Source organism: Xyrauchen texanus, chromosome 44, assembly GCF_025860055.1.
Source record: "Xyrauchen texanus isolate HMW12.3.18 chromosome 44, RBS_HiC_50CHRs, whole genome shotgun sequence".
NCBI lineage: Eukaryota > Metazoa > Chordata > Actinopteri > Cypriniformes > Catostomidae > Xyrauchen > Xyrauchen texanus.
Window position 1 is genome coordinate 30,350,109 of NC_068319.1, and position 23,584 is coordinate 30,373,692.

The 23,584-nt window shown below is 41.1% G+C and overlaps 1 protein-coding gene across 2 annotated transcripts in view; it reads left to right on the top strand.

The window, feature by feature from the left end:
- LOC127636548 (tyrosine-protein kinase SYK-like) overlaps positions 1-23,584 on the top strand; it is a 75,639-nt gene that overhangs the window by 18,986 nt on the left and 33,069 nt on the right. Inside the window, exons 4-8 of one of the 2 annotated variants that reach the window (XM_052117144.1) lie at positions 388-535; positions 1,204-1,284; positions 2,346-2,414; positions 9,958-10,018; positions 10,579-10,738. In XM_052117144.1, coding sequence (XP_051973104.1) covers positions 388-535; positions 1,204-1,284; positions 2,346-2,414; positions 9,958-10,018; positions 10,579-10,738 — 519 coding nt within the window. The remainder of the gene's footprint in view (positions 1-387; positions 536-1,203; positions 1,285-2,345; positions 2,415-9,957; positions 10,019-10,578; positions 10,739-23,584) is intronic. The other variant, XM_052117145.1, reaches the window with a different exon arrangement.

Sequence of the window (23,584 nt, forward strand, 5' to 3'; positions counted from 1 at the left end):
TGTGGTACAAATACATTGAATATGTTCTCCATAACAATTTACTGTAAATCAACTCACTACAACACAATACATGATAAGAAACAAGGTAGCGCATATATATATATATATATATATATATATATATATATATATATATATATAGTTACTTTCAAACATGTCAGTATAAGCCTTTTGAAAACAAAAAATGAATGCAATCAAGCGTGTCCAAACTTTTTCTGATAGTGTTTACTGAATCTTTTTTTTTTCTTTGAAAATCATCAGCATATTTTTATCCTGCAGCTTCATCTAGTGGTGATCTCCTCATATAGCATAGTTCTCAGAACCTAACATACAGTACATTTTCTCTAACATTCAAACATTTACCATATCATTCTCTCCTCCTCACAGAATAAGACAGAGAGAAACCAATGGCAGAGTGGTGTCCTATGCACTCTGTCTGCTGCATAATAACCAAGTAATGCACTATCGTATTGATAAGGACAAGGCAGGCAAACTCTCCATCCCTGATGGCAAGAAGTTTGACACACTTTGGCAGGTAATTTAAACCAAGATAAATTATTTTAAAGATGATTATAAATTTGACTTTAAAGCAGATGATATGGGTAAATGTTTTTAGAGTCTATAAATAATGACCCAATATAATTAGCAAAGATTACATTTATTTATTTATTTATTGGTTTGTCTGTTCTAAGTGATATCATCCATCATTTTCTTGAAAATGGTAACCAAAAGGACACATACACTGTTTAGATTTAGATTACCTGGTTGGGGGTTGATTGCGTGGCTGTAAATATTGCAGTGCACTGCATCAAATGTTGAGCTTCCGTGATACTTCCACAGCTTGGACATTAACCAAAACTGATAAATATCCTTTCATCTGTAGAAACCTAGGGAACATTAAACATGGGAGAGCACTAGGTAATTTAAATAAGGTTGGTTAATTGATAGAGTATTCTGATATAGAAATTGTTTGAACATTGTTGACTTATATAGGTGATGTGTCACAACCTGTATAGACATCAATATTCTCAGCAGAAGAATTCTTACTCATAAAAAGTTATAGATGATATTACATTGATGATGTAAATGTGACTTTTTGTGCAAGACATCATATTTTGCTTTCACTTTATAGTACATAAACCATAAAATATAAACAATGACAATGCGAACGAACATCAATGTGACATGTGTTGTATACTTTAGCTAGTAGAACACTACTCATACAAGCCGGATGGCCTGCTCAGCGTGCTTACCGAGTCCTGCCCAAGAACATCACATTCAGAGGTAAGTATATTTACTACTATAATCAAAGAAACATGTGAGAGAGTGTTGTAATATTTGTTTGTATGAGCATGCTTTCATGTAAAGATATTAACATGCTCTGATGATATGAAGCACTTACATCTGTCCTTCTCATATCAACACAGAGCATGCAATAGCATGCATGTTTAAATTTTACAATATAATGTTCAATTACAGTTTCACAATGGGCTATTAATATATAAAAATGCACATAGATTAAACACAATTTATTATATAGCAAACCAAACACTGAATGTAGAATGTTTAATAATTTGTGAGTTGCTTTTATTAAAATGTTAAATAAATTAATAAATGTATATGTTAGCACCCAGTAATCTCAGTGTAAAGACTTGTTAGTATGATTAACTACATTTTGTAGGTGTGTCATATCCAGAGTTGCCAGGTCTGTGTGACAAAGACAGCCCAATGATGAATAAAGCAGCCCAATAGCAAAACTTTAAATTATGGCACATATTTTGACTCCCTATTATGAATTTTCAGATTTCCTTTCATTTGTAGGTCAACTATATAATGTCAGTTTGCACAAACTATTACAAAATGTATGTTTAATAAAGGTTAAGTTAACAAACTATTAAATCAAGAATGACAAAGTAAATGTTGTCATTGAGAAGTGTATTTAATTATTTACAAAGTAATGAAATCCAATACATTTTTACAGAAGTGGGACAGGCTTTAGGGTGTCAATATGTCAAACCCTGGAAAACCGCAGACTTGGCAACCCTGCTCATATGTTTACAGTGTGTAAATTGTAGCCATCACTTCATAAATGTTGTATATTGCAAATGTTATGAGGAAATTGGTCAAATCTTTCATTTAACATGAGAGCCAATAGAAATGTCAATGATTCTAAATGTTGATTGACTAAGTAAATCTTAGAGCTATTAATTTTCTTGTTTCTATTTGTTGTTGTTGTAATGTACAGTATTAAGCGATACTAATTGGTCACAGATTTATAGCATTAAACTAGTATAGAATAGGATTAAGCAGAATAACCTTGTGTTTTTTAAAATTGTGGTTTCTAGCAAGGTGCCACAGGTGGATTACTCTCCAGAATCAAATCGTACTCCTTTCCCAAACCTGGCCAAAACAAGGTGCACTAACACGCCCATCTCTTCCTCTTCTATCCCCCACTGAAAGTGCTTGCGTGTGGTTTTTGCTTCTTAATTATGCCTGCGGGATCATCTACACCCTCTCTGATCTCTGCCTCCATTCATTTCTCTGCACATCACATCAAATCACCAGCAACAACTAACGTTTACTGTTTACATTCAAATAATGAATTTACATTAATTAATATGTCTTATAATTTAGAGAGAGTATTTAAAAGAATAGATGTTGGTTGTTGATGTTTGGTTGTCCATCAAGCTTCCTCCTAGAATTATGATTCCATCCAAGTTTTGATGATCTGTAAGGGATATAAGTTGGGCCAGTTAGGCTTTATTCTTTGACCTGGTGTGCATTTCCAGTACAACGATGTAACTCACTGCTGAAACACCATAGTACGATGCATCGTCAGAGAAACTAACTACAAGACTATTTCCCGAAACCCTAGTAACTATGTCGCATATCCATCGTTTGAACCACGTTGGTTCAACAATGTAGTGCTGTCTTTAATGACGTTACTCAGGGGGTGGAGTGATAACTTTAGCAGAGATCGAATGAATATCAAATTGTAACAGCTCATTTACATGGTCAGAAAGTAGTTTATTGTGAGACCACTGCTTAAGACATGAAACAGACATTTACGTTTATATGCACTTTAGTGGCATACTCTTAACTAGAGTATACAAGTGGTTTGGTCAGTAAGCAGCTCCATAGCAACGTTATTTACCCATGCCACTGCTGTTAATAATGAACATGGCATCTGAGGTCTACGCTATTTTCTGTTCTCCGTTGTTTCACTTTATTTTCACATTTCCTCTGTTGCTCGTGTGTTTGTTTTCATTGCGACCTGTCGCATCTTTGACCTGCAATAGTGGGGTTTCCCTCTTACCTCACTTTACCGCATGACAGATACAATGAGAGATATAGAATTAAATATATATGGAGTGAAAGATAGAGACTGGGTCTGGAAAATCGGGCTCTAGTGAAGCTGGGTGGTGTTGCATGGCAACAAACATATGATTTTCAATGTTCTTTTCAGTGACAGAGAAGTTAAAACCCTTCACCATCTGAATTTAAATACAAAATATGATATCTCATTTGATGGCCAAACATACTCTTCATTTTGTAACATGTTTTGAGTTTGTGTTTTTATAATACACATGACATTCATCCAGTAGTTTAAGAAGTGGAAATGAGCACATAAATGTGATACTTGTGACTTAATGCATCACAGTAGCATGTCAGAAATTCTTTGTCGCTGGAGCTTCCAATAGAGAGGTATGTCGCACTCATGTGAGGCGCCCTAGCTCACAAATGGCCAGTGAAATGCAAGTATGTGTTTTCTCCTGTTTTCTTGCTGTACCAAGTGTTGTGCAAGATTCTGCAGCACAAGAAAAACAGGGGTGTTGGTTTCTGAAGTTGGTGGAGCTGTTGAATGCTCCTCTGTGGACGATTCTTTTGAGGAGAGATCTCTTGCAATCTCAAGGCACAATCTGCCATACACAGCCAGAGCTGTGGAAACTCGATGTCTGGCCCTTGAACCTGGCTCGTCAAACACTCAAGGGTTGTCAAGTCAGTGCTCGACACTATACTACAAGCTAGAACTTTCTTGAAATTGTCACCAAAGTACCACAATAACAGTTAACAACTCATATATACACAGCTATCATAGTAGCAGCTGGCTTAAATACAACATTTTACCACCATTTTCAAGTGGAACTTGCCATTTTGTTAAAATCTAATAAAATCTTGCCTTCCCCTTTAAAACACCAATAAATAGGACAGATAAAACATTTGCACAATAAAACCCCAGTAAATATTGAAAAGTGGACTAAAACAAGAAATAAGTTCTTTCAACATTCAAATCGTGTTATGGAAACTGATTCACAGGCTCTCCATCACAACTGCATAGAAGGAATAACCCACTTATTAAATGTTAAAACTAGTGTTTATGATGATCAGTGCTGAAGATACGAGTTAGGAAATGCCAGAATATTTCAGAGCACATTCAGAAATTATTTCAGAAATTTCTGGTAAGAAAGCTGTAGGCTGTCTTGAAATGTTCCTTTAGAACGCATTCTTTAGTCTCGTTTGAATTTCTCCTCCATTCTGCTCGTTTGAGGTTCAGGTTGAAATTGATGATATAGTATGATGGGGATAAGAAAATGTACTGTACCACATAGGAATAACATACTTATTAAACGTTAAACAAAGATAGTGTTTGGAACTATAAAAGTATTTATGCTGATCAGTGCTGGAGATATAAGCCAGAATATTTCAAAGGATATTCCTTGTTCATTCATTTCTAGAGGACCGACTGGTTCAGTTAAGGGGTCTATTCTTTCAGTGAGTCAAACCAGTGATATTCTCCTTTTACAGCCTGCTCTCAAATGCTGTCCACCTTATTTTGCAACATGGAAGTAAGCAGGCAGCTGCATTTACGGTGAGAGTGACAAAATTCCGCTGTCATTAGCCACAATGTAAATAACTAGAAGAATAATAATATCATAATTTAGTGATATGGGCTTATATAACACAACCACAGGATGTACAGCAGAATAATATCCTATTGTCAGACATTGTCATAGTCAGCATTTATACTAAAAAAATAAGTAAATCATTCACTTGTTGCTGTGTGTTGTATTAAAGAGAGGATAATACAAATCTGCTTCTTACTTTACCGAAATCATGACAATGCAGTGTTTCTTGTCTCTATGTAAACCTCCACTCAAATGTACCTGCAAAACCTCCGATGTTGCCTTTATTTATTTATTCCCAAAGGCTATTGATAAGCCATACTGAATGCTTGATCTGCATGTCTGTTTACTACACACCACTAAGAAAGAGATAATCATTTATTACTTTGCCAAGATGCAGTTTTGGTGCAAAGAAAGTTGAAGCACCATTTTCCCAGCAGGTTTCTGCTTTCTCCTTCTCTCTTTTGGTTGTGTAAAATTTGTGCATGGTAGCCATGACTGATCTCTCATTCATTCTGCCTGTGCAACAGTGTGTGATAAAACAATGGCAAAATGCGATAAATGGTAGAATTATATGCGTTCCAAACTAATGCGTTTCTGAAAATATTAATTCATGATAATAAGATGACGACATATATTGCCAGCCTGTAATATAAAGCAGCAAAACTTCTAGGTTACTAGTGTAACCTCCGTTCCTTGATGGAGGGAACGAGACGTTGTGTTGAAGAAGCGACACAAGGGGTCTCTCTTAAGAGCCTGAAACATCTCTGACCTTGAGAAAAGGCCAATGAGAAATTGGCAGACAGAATTAGCATGTCCCGCCCCCGGACATACGGGTATAAAGGGAGGGAAATGCGTCTGTCCATTCAGAATTTTTCTTCGGAGCTAACCAGTTGTGTGATCAGCGAGCTGCATTCACAAGACCGTTCACTTCATCTCTAAAAAGAGCATATGCTGATGGATCTACAGTGCATATCAGCGGCTTTCTCCTTCTCTGCACAGCAGTACAGCTTTGCCCCTGGGCGCTTCAACAGTGCTTTTAAAAAAGAGAATGTTTTCCCTAAAGAGTTTATTTCTCTAAAAGAGTGATACACCACGTCGTTGAACGTCCTTTTCAGGACACGTATTTATAAAGATCCCCTTCCGCCCCTGTAGTTCCTGTATGCAGTGGAGTTCCGGAAATGCGTCTGTCCATTCAGGATTTGCCCTGAGGAGCCGAGATTGAGGCTCGGACATAACAGTGGCTCGGTTCAGCGTCGTGGCTGGGAGGATACAACGTCTCGTTCCCTCCATCAGGGAACGTAGGTTACAATTGTAACCTAGACGTTCCCCGTCCTAGTCTGTCCTGAGGGGAGCCTCCGTTCGGGAGTACCAGAGCTGGCAGTGGAAGGTCTCCTGGGAGACGAAAAGGTCTACCTGTGCCTTGTCGAACCGTTCCCAAATCAGCTGGACCGACTGGGGGTGAAGCCTCTACTCTTCGCTGAGCATACCTTGTCGTGACAGCGCAGGATGTGGAGTTGGCTCCAAAGTAGGAGATGGCGGGCGAGTTGTGACTTGTGACGGGAGCGCAGGCTGCCTTGGCGATTTATGTATCCTAACGTCATGGTGCTGTCTGAACGGATCAAGAAGTGCATGCCCTGAATTAGCGGGAGGAACCTCCGAAGGGCAAGAAGTACAGCCGGCAACTCTAGGCAGTTGATGTGCCAACACAGTGGCTGCCCTTTCCAACCCTGTTTGGAGGTGCCTGTGGTGACCAGAACGCATCGGGACACCTGCTGTAAGGGGACACCTGTCCATAGAAAACAGAGGTCTGTCCAGGGTTTAAAATTCTGGTGGCAGGAGGGGGTGATAAACACATGGTGCTTGCCAATCTTGGGACTCGAGCCTGGAGCCAGTGCTGAAGCGGTCTCATATGCATCAACCCCAGCGGCGCGACCAACTCAGAGGATGCCATATGCCCATTTCCGAGCCTCTGGAAATGTTTTAGATGTGTGCTACCAATGAGACTGAGTCTAACTACATGCCGAGAAAAGAGATGCTCTGAACCGGGGTGAGCTTGCTCTCCTGAGAGAAGACTCGAAGCACTTACCTTGCTCCGCACACCCGGCAGGGGACAGGTTAGTGACTGAGGAGGAGGTCTCATGAAGGCATCCTCTGGACTCGTCAGAACCGGCCGGCCAGGGGGGCAGCAGTCGTGGGTCCGTAGGTCCGTGTCCGGTGTGCCGGGACTGTTCAGGTGTGGCACCGGGATAACGTGAGAATGGCATGTGTGGGCCAGGTGACCCAGAGAAAGAGGAAATTTCTTAGCTCCGTCTGCTTATTAGCTCCAGAGCAAACATCTCGATCTCTGGGTCGTCCGTCTCAGGAACGCTTGGGAGCCTTCCGGGTTCTGGAGGATGTTCGTGAGACGGGAGGCATGCGCTTCCTGCGTGGTGCTCGATGCTGGGGCTGAGAGCTGCAGGTTTCCTGGAAGCCGCAGGAGGACGCCCTCGGCGAGCAGACGGAGCATGGACCGTGCTGATGGCGCGACGGGGCAGGATGTTCTTCACCACTGAGAACTGTTGGGCGAGGTCCTCGACGGTGTCGCTGAAGAGACCGAATTGGGAGACGTTGAGGAAGCGTGCTTTGCCCACGTCCCGTATCTCGCCACAGATGTCGTTTCTGAACCATGAGAGTGGTCATCGTCCGCCCGAGTGTCTGTGCTATGACCTTCGTGGCCTTGAGGGCGAGGTCGGTCACTGAGGACTACCCAAGTGCAGATCTTTAATTGCCTTGGCCTGGTAAACTTGCAGGAGGGCCATGGCATGCAAGGTGGAAGCGGCCTGTCCGGCGGCGCTGTAGGAGGTCAGTGAAGACGTCATCCTACAGGCCTTGGAGGGGAGCACCAGGCGATCCCGCCAGGTGGCGTCGTTCTCGGGACACAGGTGGATTGCAACTACCCTATCCACCCGAAGGACTGCTGAGTACCCATGGGCCGCTCCGCCATCGAGGGTAGTGAGAGCGGATGAAGAGAACTCCACCGCATACAGGAACTACAGGGGCGGAAGGGGATCTTTATAAATACGTGTCCTGAAAGGACGTTCAACGACGCGGTGTATCGCTCTTTTAGAGAAATAAACTCTTTAGGGAAAACATTCTCTTTTTTAAAAGCACTGTTGAAGCGCCCAGGGGCAAAGCTGTACTGCTGTGCAGAGAAGGAGAAAGCCGCTGATATGCACCGTAGATCCATCAGCATACGCTCTTTTTAGAGATGAAGTGAACGGTCTTGTGAATGCAGCTCGCTGATCACACAACTGGTCAGCTCCGAAGAAAAATTCAAAATTCAAATTTAAACATTGTTCGAGATCATGGACGGTATGCTGGGATATCATCCCACTGTTAGTGGAGAGACCACTCGCGACACTATGGCAGTTACAGTCGGTGAGTTGTCAACGCTAACTTTTCTTGCTAGCAAGCTTATCGTTGTTTACAAATGATATACACTCAATATTCTAGATAACTAAATAACACGATACCTCAGCTTGAGCTTCCCTCTTGCTTGTGAAATGGGCAAGGTGTGTGACATTGGCATAATGGAAATGCGGCTGAGAAAGGCATTGTTTTGAAATGGATTTGCTCGTATGGGGGGGAAGCCCAAGAAACAAAGAGCTGGCCACACTTCCTGATCTCTGCTTACATCGTCTTGGTGATAGGATGGACTACACTCTCCTAAAATGTAATACAAAGAAAATTATATAATGCCAACTATAATGCCAAATAAAAAAGGACACTACATCTATGTGCACTTACACAGTCAATTTGGGATGGACATCAAAGAAACTAAATCATTAATCTTGCAATTATATAATTTAGTTTTAAACATTCCCCACCAACATATTCTCAGTTTACTCAGATTACATCAAAACGGTTTATCCTAAGGTTTTTTTTTTCCTCCATTATCTAAAATCGTATAGAATTTTGGGTTCCTTGTCACAGTTGCCTTTCTCTTAGGGAAAGGAGCAATTCGGGTGATGCCCCCAGACCAGTATCAATAGGGATTTTATTCCTGTTACTTCTTAGTTCAAAAAGCACCCTATTTTAGATCTCAGAGTGTTAAACAGAGAGAGCCTAATTGGCGTGCCAGGCATGTATGTGATTTGTGAGTGTCCCCACCTGTTCTGGGGAATTGAATGGTGCCAGGTAGTGAAAAACTTGAAGTTGTAGGAAAAAGCAGTGACTAAGAAGGCGAGCAGACTGGAAAATGTGAGGGCCAGTGAGAGTTGGTGGCTTGCAGGCTAAATAAAACAGCAAACTGACCAGTATTATTTGGCTGTCAGGCCTCATGAGGCCAATCAGGAGATGTGTCCTCCTGCAGAGAGTTAAGTGTGAGCCAAGTGAAAATCCAGTCAAGCTGTGAGTTTATGTGTAGCAGTCATGAGAAGAGAATGTCAACTGAGAAAAAGTAGCTTGTACAGGTTCTATATATATTCAGGTAAGGGTGTGGCCTTACAGCAGCATTGGACATGCACTCCTGTCTGTCAGGCCAGATTTGATGCAATTGGATGCTTTTGCAGAGGTCAGGTATGGGTGTCCCTTGCATAGGTACTGTAGAACTCAAACATGAGATGATGAAAGAGAACTACTTCATTATCAATCTACTCTGCAAAAGATCTCCCCATTTCTTGTTTGTTTTTTTGTTACATATACCTCATGTGATGCCTTTTAAAATCTTTTTGAAGAAGATTCCCTCTCTTCTTCATGGCCACTGACCACAATTTTCATGTGTGTGTGTGTGTGTGTGTGTATATATATGTATATATATACTGTAAATTTGAATGGCCATTCATGTACCGTTGCAGTAGCTCGTTAAATGTACATGTAATTCTGCATTCAAAGCTAAATCAAGGTGCCATGAAGAAGATAGGGACCAGTGTGGTTTGAGCCTGTCCTTCTGTCCTTCTGAAAATCCATGCAGGAATTTCATACAGTGTAACATTAGGCTTGTTCTGTCTGCGTCTGCCTATTCTATGTGGCTCTGTGTATTTTCACAATTATAATTGTTTTGTGCTTGTAGGGTCATCTTCCAAATCCCTATGACTTTGGTTTAAACTGCAGAAGTGATCCTCTTAACCCAGGTAACATCTTTAAGCTTATATACTGGTTTAGAATGGTTAGTTTATTGCTTGAACATCTAAACCCAGCTCTGATGTAACTAACCCTTTGCTAAACTTTGTCAGTTGCTTTTACAGTTGCTTACTCAACTTTACAGAACATTTTATAGAAAAGAAATCTGATTTTCAATAAAATGTTTTTTAAAAAGTGGTTAAAAATCAATGGATTTATTTTTATGCAGATTAGAATGAAGTGTGATATTACATATTACAAATACGTATCATAGTCAACTTAAAAGAGAAAAGCCTCATTTGATAGCAATTACGACATCAAACATTAGTTTAAATGAACAGAACTGTTGCATTTCTAGAACAGTCTCTGGTACAGTGAACTCTTCAGCCATTGCTTTAACCTGAATTTACACATAATTAACATTAAGTAATTAACATTTATTTAAACATAGTTTAATCCACAGTATGCACATTTTAAGACTTATTTAAAGATGTGAAAAAATGTGTCCTCTCTGGGTAGCTTGTGTCACTCTGTGTACCTTGTGGCACTGGGTTTTGTCCTTTTTCTTCAGAGGCTATGCCAATGGACACACAAGTGTATGAGAGTCCATATGCTGATCCCGAAGAGCTTCGGTCAACCACTGTGAATCGAAATGACCTAACTCTGGAGGATGAAGAATTGGGCTCAGGCAACTTTGGCACTGTACGACGAGGCGTCTACCAGATGAAGAAGTAAGTAATGTGAAAACAATTAAAATACTTATTAGAGTATTTTAAAGGGTTCAAATCATGAGTAATACAAAATTGTTAGATTTGTTTTAGACAAAAGAGCTTGATGTTCCTGCTTTGAAGTATACTTCAGTATTCCATGTGCTTGTATGTCTCACGCACAGTGTTTGTAAGGTGAATTTTGTCATCAGCACAGTCTACACATACTGTCCGTGAGCTGCCAGTTTTTTCACACACTAAGACTGTGCGCATTATTGGCACATGCACCATCTGTTGAATAAAATAGAGTGAATCACAAAGCAGTCATAGTGAGCATGCATCGAACGCGTCCGTATGCACTCGCTGTAAAGAATACACTTTGAAAGACTGAGGGTTGACCATGCTTGAGACAGAATGGAACGTGGAAAAACAAATTATACATGAGCCTTCAAAAACCATACTTTATATATCTGAACTCCATGTCAAGCACCAGGTCCTGTCAGACACCTTTGGATCAATTCAAATGTGTTACCTTTTCCTTTTGTGTTCTATGGGTTATGATCCCCAGATCCATAAAGAAATCAGGAAGTAATTAATGAATAGTGCAATTTGGAGGTTGCATTTTGTTGTATTCTTGCATTTATACTTACAGTCCAGCAGATCCAGTAGTGCTTCTTCATGCTGATGCCTTAAAACAAAGTATAGGATTAGAGTGAGAATAGTCTGTACTGCTGCATGTCATGCATTGCTCATACATCTTTAATTTAGTGATGAAATGTTCCTTACCCTATGTAAAGAGATTAAGGGAAAGGAGGAGGCGAGAACCAGCTTGACAATATAAACAACATTTAATTAAATAAAAAGACACACACACGGTGCAGCTGCCCGTAAATGCTCTCTCTCTGTCGCACCACCGTCTGCAGTCGGCCTTCATCCCTCTCGGAGGCTTGATTAGCCTGATAAGGGACCCTAGTGTGTAGAATCAGGACCCGGCCCCGCCCTCCACCCTGTCACACCACACCCTCTTCATTGCTTCCAGCTTACCACGTAACAAATTGGCGACAAGGTACTTACTACAACTAAGAGATGTCTGCCGTTACTTCTTTTTCCACATCATTTGTGCTGTGTCCTGGTGAGCCGCCCATACTCTTCGACATGTGGCTCAAAATGTTTGTCAATTATCTGCTTGTCGTTGCTGTATCTGGAGACGAATGGCCATTTGCATGCAAGTGAGAACTGCTTCTTCATTGTCTGGGGACAGAAGGCCAGATGTTATTTTATACCTTACAAATCCAAGGACAGTAAATGGAGGATGCCATGGTGACCTTGAAAGCACACTTGTTCAAGTACAAGTAGTACATTCAAAGCCCAAATCTGCTTCTGGACAGTACTGCCGTAGACCACCAGACCAAAGGGTCTTCAAAGCCCCCTGCCTCAGCTTCGCCATCTGCATCAGTCCATGCATGTTACTGCTGTGGATCTACAAAACATCTGGCTAATGATCACAATTGCCTTGCTGCATCGGCAAAGTGCAATAACCGCCAAATGATCTTACATTTTTAGGTGACGCTCTGTGCAAACATGCTCAGTACATGAAATTGATTTACCTGAGCTTTAGATCCTGTATTTGCATGATTCATTGTCTGATAAAATACTTTGCACTGCTACTATTATGACTACAACTGCCTCTGTATCTGTGGAGTTAACTGTGGATTCTGGGTCTTCCATTTCAATACTACCAAAATATGTGTACTTGGGGTGTGCAGCAAAGCCATTATCTGTATTTGTATCTGGTCATATGACAAATTATCTGTATCTGTCTCTGTAGATAGAACCGGTGTGGGTGGGGCTTAAACTGGAAGTGCGTCAAAACGTGCCTCATTTTAAATGTTACTCTTACATTTATAGTTTCTATTAAAAATATATGACTTGTATATCCCTTTTCATAATAATAGCTAATACTATATTATTATTAATACTAATACTAATTATTATTATTATACAACTGTTATTTTATTCTTTTTTTCTTACCAGATGAAGCTGAATTTGGAGGCTAACTGTGGTTTCTCCTGTTAATTCTGATATTAATATCTGCATGAAACAGAATTTTCGTTTGTCTGTGCATGTATAACAACATTATTCTGAAGGCAGGAAGAAATTCCAAGCACACATTTTGCTGTGAATAATTAATAAAAATTCAAACATTAAAAGAAATGTATATGGCCTACAATCAGGCAAAAGTCCCATTAATCTATCAGGAATAGACACCATTATTTAGTAAAATAATTATAATAATACATGTATATAGTGCCTTACTAGAGGTAAAACAGTTTAAAGAAGAAAAAGAGAAAAGACAGCATGTTTCACTTTCTTCATTTTTAAGAATATTCCTAATAGATGAATACTCATTTAGCATTTTTACTTTTTTCGTAATAAATTCTTAACCAGATTATTTCCTTAATTGCTGATGTGGACATAAATATGGTCAACTTGAAGAGACAGATAGACGAGCTCTGACATGAAATCATCACTTCAGGTCAGGAAGTTAACATTGTGCTCAGGTTTAGGCTATAAATAAATACATAGCAATCACGTGTGAATCGTGTGATACATTCACATAGACATTTCAAGAATTGGAATGTGTATATGATGTCGTACCTTTGTCATTGTTACACTTGACAAGCTCCAGACGTGCACAAAGAGACCGCACATGGCGTGAAGACCACGCCCATCCGATCTGAAATCACAAAGTGCACATTTTCATTCATAAGGTTTACACTTTAGAAATATTAGCTGCACAGATTCATAAATCAGAGGAACCATAATTTCATCTAAGCAGCCATTGTAACCATGTAGAATTAATATGTAAAAGGTATTAAATAAAAATCTATTTAAAAATAATGAAGGCATATTTCCCACAGTTTTTCACAATGAAAATGTAATAATTTTCATTGATTTGCACATTTCTATACAATCATATATGGAAGCTTAATAAAATCTTATTTGCCTTCATATATTTTTAATTGTAATTTTTTGTGAATGAACAAGGTGTGCAAAACTACTTCATTTAGCCTATTGTTTTGGAAACCAGAGGAATATTGCATAATACTAAATTATTACTGTTGAAAATTACTGTGTTTTTGAGAATCGAAAAAGAACTTGAAAAGATGAGTCTGGAATCGACTCTTAGAATCGATTCCGAAAACAAGGAATCAGATTCGGAATCGATTCCAAATTTTTTGAATCGAACAGCCCTACATATTCTTATTCTCTGATCTGCGTGCTTGACCGCTTACCTGCTGACCTGTCAATAGGCTCGTTTGAGATGAGCAAGTTCTGTGCAGAACTGATCAACAGAGATTAGCGGCAGGTGCATGCCGTTTACATATCTGTCCGACTTGCTGTGATGTTATGACGAAATAGCCTATGTCAAAAATACACCCGCGAGAGCGAAGCGGCAGCAGTCAGGCAGCGCAGTTGCTTTTTTAGTGCTGCGCGAACTGCAAGCACGATGGTAAATGACTTGCTAATCAGAATCAGAAAAAGCTTTATTGCCAAGTAAGTTTTTTATGCATACAAGGAATTTGTTTTGGTGTTGTAGGTGCGTGTCACACAAACTCAAAATATATGAAACAAGAATTAAAATATAATCAGTATAAATATAAATATGTCCATGTAGTATCAATTAAAAGTAAGTATAAAATAAAAGAGAGCAGAGTAGTACAGTGGAATGTAAAGCCAGAGGTGGAGTGTGGAGAGTGTCAGGGTGGGTACCGGGCCCTTGATGAGGGCGCTGATGTTCAGCTCCCACTTGAGGTAATGGGAGATGATAGTTCCCAGGAAGCGGAAAGACTCCACAGTGTCAATTGTGGAGTCGCAGAGGATGATGGGGCAGGTGCAGGTGAGGCTGAGTTCTTCCTGAAGTCCACAACCATCTCCACTGTCTTTAGAGCGTTGCGCTCAAGGTTGCTTTGGTTGCACCACGTCACCAGGTGGTCAACCTCCCACCTGTAAGCGGACTCGTCACCATCAGAGATGAGTCCGATGAGGGAGGTGTCCTCCGCAAACTTCAGAACCTTGACGGACTGGTGACTGGAGGTGCAACTGTTAGTGTACAGGGGGAAGAGCAGAGGAGAATGCCAGTGCTAATGGTCTGTGAGTCGGAGACGTGTTTCCCCAGCCTCACATGCTGCTTCCTGTAAGACAGGAAGTCAATGATCCACCTGCAGGTGGAGTCAGGCACACTTAGCTAGTAGAGCTTCTCCTGGAGCAGAGCCGGGATGATGGTGTTAAAGGCAGAGCTGAAATCCACAAACAGGATCCTGGCGGGGGTTCCTGCGGAGTCCAGGTGCTGGAGGATGTAGTGGAGGGCCAAGTTGACTGCATCGTCTACAGACTTGTTCGCTCTGTATGTAAACTGCAGGGGGTCCAGGAGGGGGTCGGTGATGTCTTTGAGGTGAGAAAGCACAAGGCGCTCAAAGTACTTCATCACCACAGAGGTCAGGGCGACGGGTCTGAAGTCATTAATCCTGTGGTCCTTCACTTCTTGGGAACAGGGATGGTAGTTGAAGACTTGAAGCAGTCTGGCACGTGACATGTCTCCAGTGAGGTGTTGAAAATGTCTGTGAACACTGGAGACAGCTGATCAGCGCAGTGCTTCAAGCTGGATGGGGAGACAGCATCCAGTCCAGCAGCTTTCCGGGGGTTCTGTCTCCTGAAGAGTTTGTTGACGTCCCTCTCATGGATGGAAAGAGTCGTCACTGAGGTGGGTGGGGGTTGGAGGGGGTACCTTTAAGGTGGGCATTGGTGGGGGTGCCCAGGCCCCTGCTGAGGTGGAGGTGATGCACTGTGGCTGGAGCTGTTGGGAGGTGTCGTGGGGGATGGTTTCAGGACTGTCCCTTTGTCTTTCAAAGCGGCAGTAGAACTCATTCAGGTCATTGGATAGGCGTCGGTTGTTGATGGCCTGGGGGGCTTTAGGCTTGTAGTTGGTGATCTGCCTAAGAACATTCCAGACAGATGCAGAGTCGTTGGCTGAGAGCTGGTGTTGGAGATTCTCAGAGTACCGTCGTTTAGCCTCTTTCACTGCCTTGCTAAAATTGTTACACAGCTTAATGACACAGCTTAATGCTCACTGGCTTAAACAACCATGATGTTTTGTTCTCTTCTTAATTTTCTTTTTTTTTTATCGCTAATATCATGTTTTTATGTGTATAAATAATATGTGAATATTCCCAACACTCTGACATTGCAGTCTCTGAAAGGGATATGTGATTGGTATAGGTTAATAAAGACACATATTTTAAATATTACAGAAATCCTAAAAATCCACATTGAGTGTCTTGTTCATCATATTTATTTTCGTTTAAAATGAACAGAATTTAAAATGCCCCCACTTTATTAACAACAACACAGAGATGAACGTGATTCACGCAAAATCTGCCTTTGATCTCATAGGTGTCTAATCCACTATGAGAAGTGAGAATTGTCCGACTTGACTGCGTTTATTTCACTGCTCCCCTGACTGCAGCCGCCTGCTCTCCTCTACTTTCAAGGTGAAGCGTTTGGCATCTCAAACAAGCCTACTGTCACCAAGGATGACGTCACATGCACCACTTCGATCTTCATAGTTGAATCCGGTACTAACCTGCTCAGAATGGATCTGATAAAAGGTTTGCACCTGTGCTTTGAAGGTTGTTTTATTCTGCAAGCACTGAAGTCAGCTCCTGTAATGCACCTTTCAACTTCAACCACTTCAATTGCTCTGGGATGTGCAAAAGGCTTTGTCCACAAAGTAAATATTTCTACAGATGCCACTCCTGTAAACCAAAAACTCCTCCGCAGTGCGGAAATCATCCACCTCCTCGAATTAGGCATAATTGGATGGCTCACCATGGGCCTCTCTGATTGTTGTTGTGCAGAAAAAGTCAGGTGGCATTCGTATATCAAATCAAATCAAATCACTTTATTGTCACACTACCATGTACACAAGTGCAACAGTAGGTGAAATTCTTGTGTGCAGTTCCGAGCAACATAGCAGTCATGACAGTGACGAGACATATACCAATTACAATAAACAACATACTTACACAACACAATTTACATATCAAATGTACACATACTTACACAACACAATAATTATATACAATGCACAGTAAACAATACACACAATATAGAATACACAATACACAATATACAATAAGTGGGAGTATATGAAATATATATAAGTAGTTGAATTGAGGAGAATATGTTGACAGTCCAGTGTGAGATTATAGGTTAATAAAGTGCAGTGCTAATTATTGATCCTGATAGATCAAGTGTTCAACAGTCTGACTGCTTGGGGGAAGAAGCTGTCATGTAGTCGGCTGGTGCGGGTTCTGATGCTGCGATACCGCCTGCCTGGTGGTAGCAGTGAGAACAGACCATGACTCGGGTGGCTGGAGTCTCTGATGATCCTCCGAGCTTTTTTCACACACCGCCTTGTGTATATGTCCTGGAGGGAGGGAAGCTCACCTCCGATGATGTTTCTGGCAGTTCGCACCACCCTTTGCAGGGCTTTGCAGGGGTTTGCAGTTGTGGGCGGTGCTATTGCCGTACCAGGCGGTGATGCAGCCAGTCAGGATTCTCCCTACAGTACTAGTTTAGAACTGTGTGAGGATGTGGTGGTTCATTCCAAACTTCCTCAACCGTCTCAGGAAGAAGAAGCGCTGGTGAGCCTTCTTCACAACAGCCTCAGTGTGGACGGACCATGTGAGTTCCTCAGTAATGTGGACACCGAGGAACTTGAAACTGCTGACTCTCTCCACCGGTGCTCCATTAATGGTGATGGGGCTGTGTACTCTGTCTTTTCTCCTGAAGTCCACTACAAGCTCCTTGGTTTTACTGACGTTGAGGGAGAGGTTGTGCTCCTGACACCAGCGTGTCAGAGTGTGCACCTCCTCTCTGTAGGCTCTTTCATCCTTGTCAGTGATCAGACCTACCACCGTCGTATCGTCAGCAAACTTAATGATGGTATTGGATCTATGAGTTGCCACACAGTCATGCGTGTATAGGGAATACAGGAGAGGGCTAAGAACACAGCCCTGCAGGGCTCCAGTGTTGAGGGTCAGTGATGAGGAGGTGTTGCTGCCCATTCTAACCACCTGACGTCTGCCTGACAGGAAATCCAGGATCCAGCTGCACAGTGAGCTGTTTAAACCCAGAGCCCGGAGTTTCATATCAAGCTTGGAGGGCACTATGGTGTTGAATGCTGAGCTGTAGTCTACAAACAGCATTCTCACATATGTGTTCCTTTTTTCCAGATGGGAGAGAGCAGTGTGTAGTGTAGATGCAATGGCATCATCAGTGGAGCGGTTGTTATGGTAGGCAAACTGCAATGGGTCCAAAGAGGTGGGCAGAACAGAGCAGATGTAATCTCTGATTAACCTCTCAAAGCATTTGCTGATGATGGGGGTCAGAGCAACAGGACGGCAGTCATTTAAGCAAGTGATTGTGGCTTGCTTCGGTACAGGCACAATGGTTGATGTTTTGAAGCATGTGGGGACTACAGACAGGGAGAGGGACAGATTGAAAATGTCCGTAAAAACACCAGCCAGTTGATTCGTAGATTTGAAAGAGCCCAACAAGACTGTTTCCATTGATGAACTGTTTCATGTGTTTCGCGGAACATCTGTCTTTTCTACAATTGATTTGAAGAGTGTGTATTTCCAACTTCCATTACAGGAAGACAGCGCGCGATCTAACCGCCTTTATTTGTAATGAGGGTCTTTTCAGATTCTGTTGGGTACCGTATGGGCTGGCACCATATTTCAGAAGATGGGGGCCCTTTCGCTGCATCTGCCACTTGATGATCACGGGAGTGCATATGTAAACATATTCAGCTGGAGACACTGATGTAAACGGAGATGGTGTGCAACAGCGCAATGCGTTCATGTAACGCATGGTTAGAGTAACAATGTTCCACCTCCGGCACCACGCCTCCCCCGTCCAACAACTGGCTGGGCCCAGCAAAACTGCTATGTGATATGCGATCATTTATTTTTGATCATTTTTTTATATTTCAGTTAGTTTTTCAATAACTGGTGTTAGTTTCATCAAGTTTTTGTTTTTATTTACACATTTTACTATATTTATTTTATAAAAATGTTTTTTAATCAATAGTTTTTGTCTTAGTTTTAGCATACGAAAATAACCCTGCTTCTGACTAGGGGTTGGGTGTTGCCTCATTCAGATTCACGAGGATCATTCAGAGTGCCTCATTGTATTCGCTTCCAAGACACTGACAACTGCTGAATGCAAGTACTCAATGTTTGAAAAGGAAGCCATTGGATGTGTCTGGGCTGTTGAAAAATGGCAAACTTACTTGTGGGGTCGTAAATTCCTTCTGTGTACAGATCACCGAGCTTTAACTGTGCTCCTCACCTCTAAAAGCACTGACCGTGCCGGAAAGTGCATTGCGCGCTGGGCAGTGCGATTGCTGTGCTTTAAATATGATGTGACTAGATCACAAAACAACACTGCCAACTGTCTCTCCTGTTTGCCTCTACCTGCATCTGATGAGTACTGTTCTGATACAGAACCTGAATTCATTGCATTTTGTTTTCTGAAATGTCTGCTCTGTCTCCTGTTGAGTTTGCTTCTCCCACTTCATCCTACTGTGAACTGAATGCATTATGTGCACAAATTGCTAACAGTTGCTTTCCACTTCAGCTGCTGTGGATACAGTTCTGTGTCCGTATTTTTAACTATGTGATGAACTGAGTGTGCAAAAGGACTATTTATTTATAGGTTCCGTTGTTGTTCCTGTCTCGCTGAAGCACTGTAAGTCTGGCACACAAAGGCCATCAAGGAATCATGCGCACAAAACAACACATTCATGAACTGTACCGGTGGCCAGGTATTTATTGTTTATTCAAAGAGCTTAATTATTAACTGTTACATTTGCCTGTCCTCTGACAAGATTGCTCACCCCTCTGCTGCACCACTTCAACCTATACCTTTTCCATATGCATCATGGGAAAATGAAGCTATTGATGTGGTAGGCCCATTTCAAATTGCAGTGTGGGACTGTCCCTGCATGTTGACACTAATTGACTGTCACAGTAAGTGGCCCGAAGTGGCATACTGTCATGAACACCGGTGAAGATCCCTTGATCGGCCACCGGAGGTCGGCCTCTCCCAAGTATTGAACTTCCACCTGGAACTCCATTTCCCATAACCCGAATACTGACTCTCATTACCTGTTCACCTGTTTCTAATCCTGCCAGCTATTTAAGTCTCACACTCACTTTCTGTCATTGCAAAGTCTTGTTTCCCTGGCTACATTTCTGAGCATATATCATTCCCTGCCTTGTTTACCCATGTTTGACTGCCTATATTCCCCCGTTTATGATTGTTTGCTGCCTGCCTAAAATTGTGTTTGCCTGGACTTCTGACATTGCTGTTTGCTGCCTGCCCCAAACCTCTACCTGTCTCACTAGGGTTCTACCCTGCATCGGATATCACTGTTTGCCTGGATCATTCGACCCTTACCTGTCTGTACTCTTGAGTTTGGTGTGTTTAATAAAGGCGCACATGGATCCCACTCAACCTGAGTCCCTGTTACACATACACTGCTTAAATCACAACTCAAAACATGATCAGCTTCTTGTCGTCTGCCTTCAGTCCATTCCGCAACCCATATTATATTGTCCGTGCTTAAAAGACCAGCATTGCTGGACACCAGCTTATGTTGTGTTTTGGGTGCTGGTCCCGCAGCATGGGATGCTGGTGTGCTTTTGTCTCCACCAGGCTTTTAAACTAGCTTAACCAGCTTCATCAGAAAGACCATGCTGGTCAACAAGATTCACCAGCAAGGTTTAGCTGGTGAAAAACATTGCTATGCTGGTCAACCAGCTGGACCAGCACCAAACCAGCACTAACCAGACTAGACCAGCATGGTAATTGCAATCTGGTTAAGCTGGTCTTTTCAGCAGTGGTGTCTGACAATCGATGTCAGTTCAGATCAGCTGAGTTCGCTTAATTTCGCAAAGACAGAAACATTCAGCACATACATACTTCACTGTACCATCTAGCTGCAAACTGGGCCATTGAACAGTTCCATTGCAAGCTCAAAAGCATGCTGGTCTGAATGGAAAGCTTTGGAAACCAACGGTCACTGACTTTCTTCAAGTTTACCGTGCCACACCGCATTCTGCCACACTTTATGACAGAAAGATGCGCACTCATCTTAACATCCTTCCTCCTTCGATAACTTGCAAGGATGAGTCAAAGAGTCAATATCGCAAAGCAAAATTAAAATGTACATGGGCTCTAGATGTAGAGCTTGCACTCCAGACTTCCCCACATGCATGCAACACATGAAAGTGCATCCAAGATTTTCCAAACCTCTTCAAATCACATAAAAACTAGGTCCATACACTTACCTGTTGTCTGATGGGAAGAATTGGCATTCTTCTCACCTCACATGATTTTTTGCATCTGCACCTGTTGTGGATGCTATTGACAACGATCTGGTGAAATTACATATTCAGTTCACTCCTCCTCCTGCCCCTGAATTTCCTTGTACAGTTCCAACCCATGCCAGGTCCCCTCCAAGTTGGCTCCAGGACTATGTTACCGAGTCAAGCTGGCACCACCTTACTCTAAAGAATGAGAGAATTCGGGGTCTGGGTAGCTCAGCAAGTAAAGACGCTGACTACCACACCTGGAGTCAAAAGTTTAAATCCAGGGCTTGCTGAGTGACTCCAGTCAGGCCTCCACACATGCTAGGTCTCTGCGGTAACGCACTCAAAAGGCCACATGATAAGATTGACTGTCTCAGCTTCTGAGGCAACTTAGAATCATCCTCCGCCACCAAGATTGAGGCGAGTCACTACGCCACCAGGAGGACTTAGAGAGAGCATTGGGAATTGGGCATGTGAAATTGGGGAGAAAAGGGGAGAAAATCCCAAAAATAAAAGAAAAAAAAGAATGCGACAATAGAACAATTGTCATATTTCAACAGAACTACAAGAATAAGGCAACAATAACCTTTTTTTAGTCTAAAAAAAACTAAAAAAGGTTATTGTTGCCTTAACTAAAAAAAGGTTATTTCAGCAAAAAAGGTTATTTCAGCGTAGGGCTGAAAGAAAAACAAAAAGGATCACAAATCAGCACTGAAAGATGTTAAACAGGGTAAATAGATGTAAGGTCTTGATAGCTTTCCTGTTTTTAGTGTATAGGATTGTTTTAATGTAGCCTACTGTTTGACTTCGTTTTCAAAGATGGCAAAGGAAGGTTTATGGTTGGAGAACTTAGATTTGTGAATATGTGATTTTGCCAGCAATAACATCAAATTGATGATATAGAAATTATTTGCCTTGATAGAAGGGTATGTAAAAAAAAAATACAATACATTGTCATAGGAAAGTGAGAATTCAAAGTCAATATATTGGGAGATAAATGTTCAGATATCTTGGCAAAAAGTGCAAGAGTAGGGACAAGTCCAAAATAAATGATGCAGGTCTTCTTGAGCCATTTGACAAAATGAGCAGTCCACATCAATGTCCTTCTTATATCTTCATTGAAATATCTTGGAGGGATAATAGCGATGCAGAATTTTAAAAGACACTTCCTTAACCTTATTTAAAATTAGGTATTTGGAAGGTAAGCACCAATTTTCTTCCAGTCCAGATTTGGAGTAATGTTATTCCAATAAGGAACATCATTTGGACCAGAGACCATTTCTTTTTGAAACAGAGAACGTATAGCTCGGTTATTGTTTCTCAAGTTAGAGGAGAAACAGGTCTGGCCAACAGTAGTCGCACAAGGATCCAGTGGCAAAAAAGTTTGTACAGATACTATATAGTTTCTAAGAAGCATTAGAGCACCAGAAGGGATTGCATCAAACACTAAGGCATATTCCTTCGGTGGTATGAATACCATAATTGTCTAGAAGTTCGAAGTATGACATTAATTCACCACTAAAATTGAGGAGCTGTTTAACCAGATAAACTCTATGGACAAACCAGTTTTCCAAGAACAACGATTTTTTTTATATAATATGTCTATATTAAGTTTGTAATATGTCTCTGTTGTTCCAGATGTAGTGCTTGTGAGGAGAAAAGTTATGTTTATAAATTAAGGACCAGGAAAGAAGCAATTGTTTGTGAAAATTTGATAGTTTTAAGGTGATTTTTTTTCCACAATGTAGCTGCAAAGTAAGAGGAACTTAAGACCTCCAAGCTTTGAAAACAGGTAGTTGGGAATCCTTTAAACAAGTCTCATTTAAACGAGACGGCCTTCGTAGGACAAATGGAAATGGAACAGGAGCGCTTCGACGGGAATGTATAAGGTAAAATTTAGGAGAATTATAATGAAGTAGAGAGAAAACTTTGGACGGGAATGTATAAGGTAAAATTTAGGACAATTATAATGATGTAGAGAGAAAACAAAATAGATTTTACAGGTGTACTTTTAGTCTAATACTTTATTTTAATTATATATTAATATAATTATACATTTTATATACTCTGCACCCATCTACTGTGGTACTTCAACTTAAACATCATATTTACGGGCAAATTGGAGTAATTGTTTTTACATTTCCGTTGAAGCAAAGAATTATGGGTTGTGAGTGCCCACGAAGAATACACCGCACGCATCCTCCGAATTCCTGTGAAAGGTCGCATTCGAAGTGTCTTACTCGGTTTGTTTATATTTTTATTGCTTTAATCAATATAACATAACAATCAAACCAACTGAAAGCATCAGAAATAAAAAGTAAAATAAAAACAACCTAACAAAAAGGTATATTGACAATATACAGAATTCAAAAGGCTATAAATTATACAACATACGATGCATATAATATTAAGATTCTAAAGGGAATAT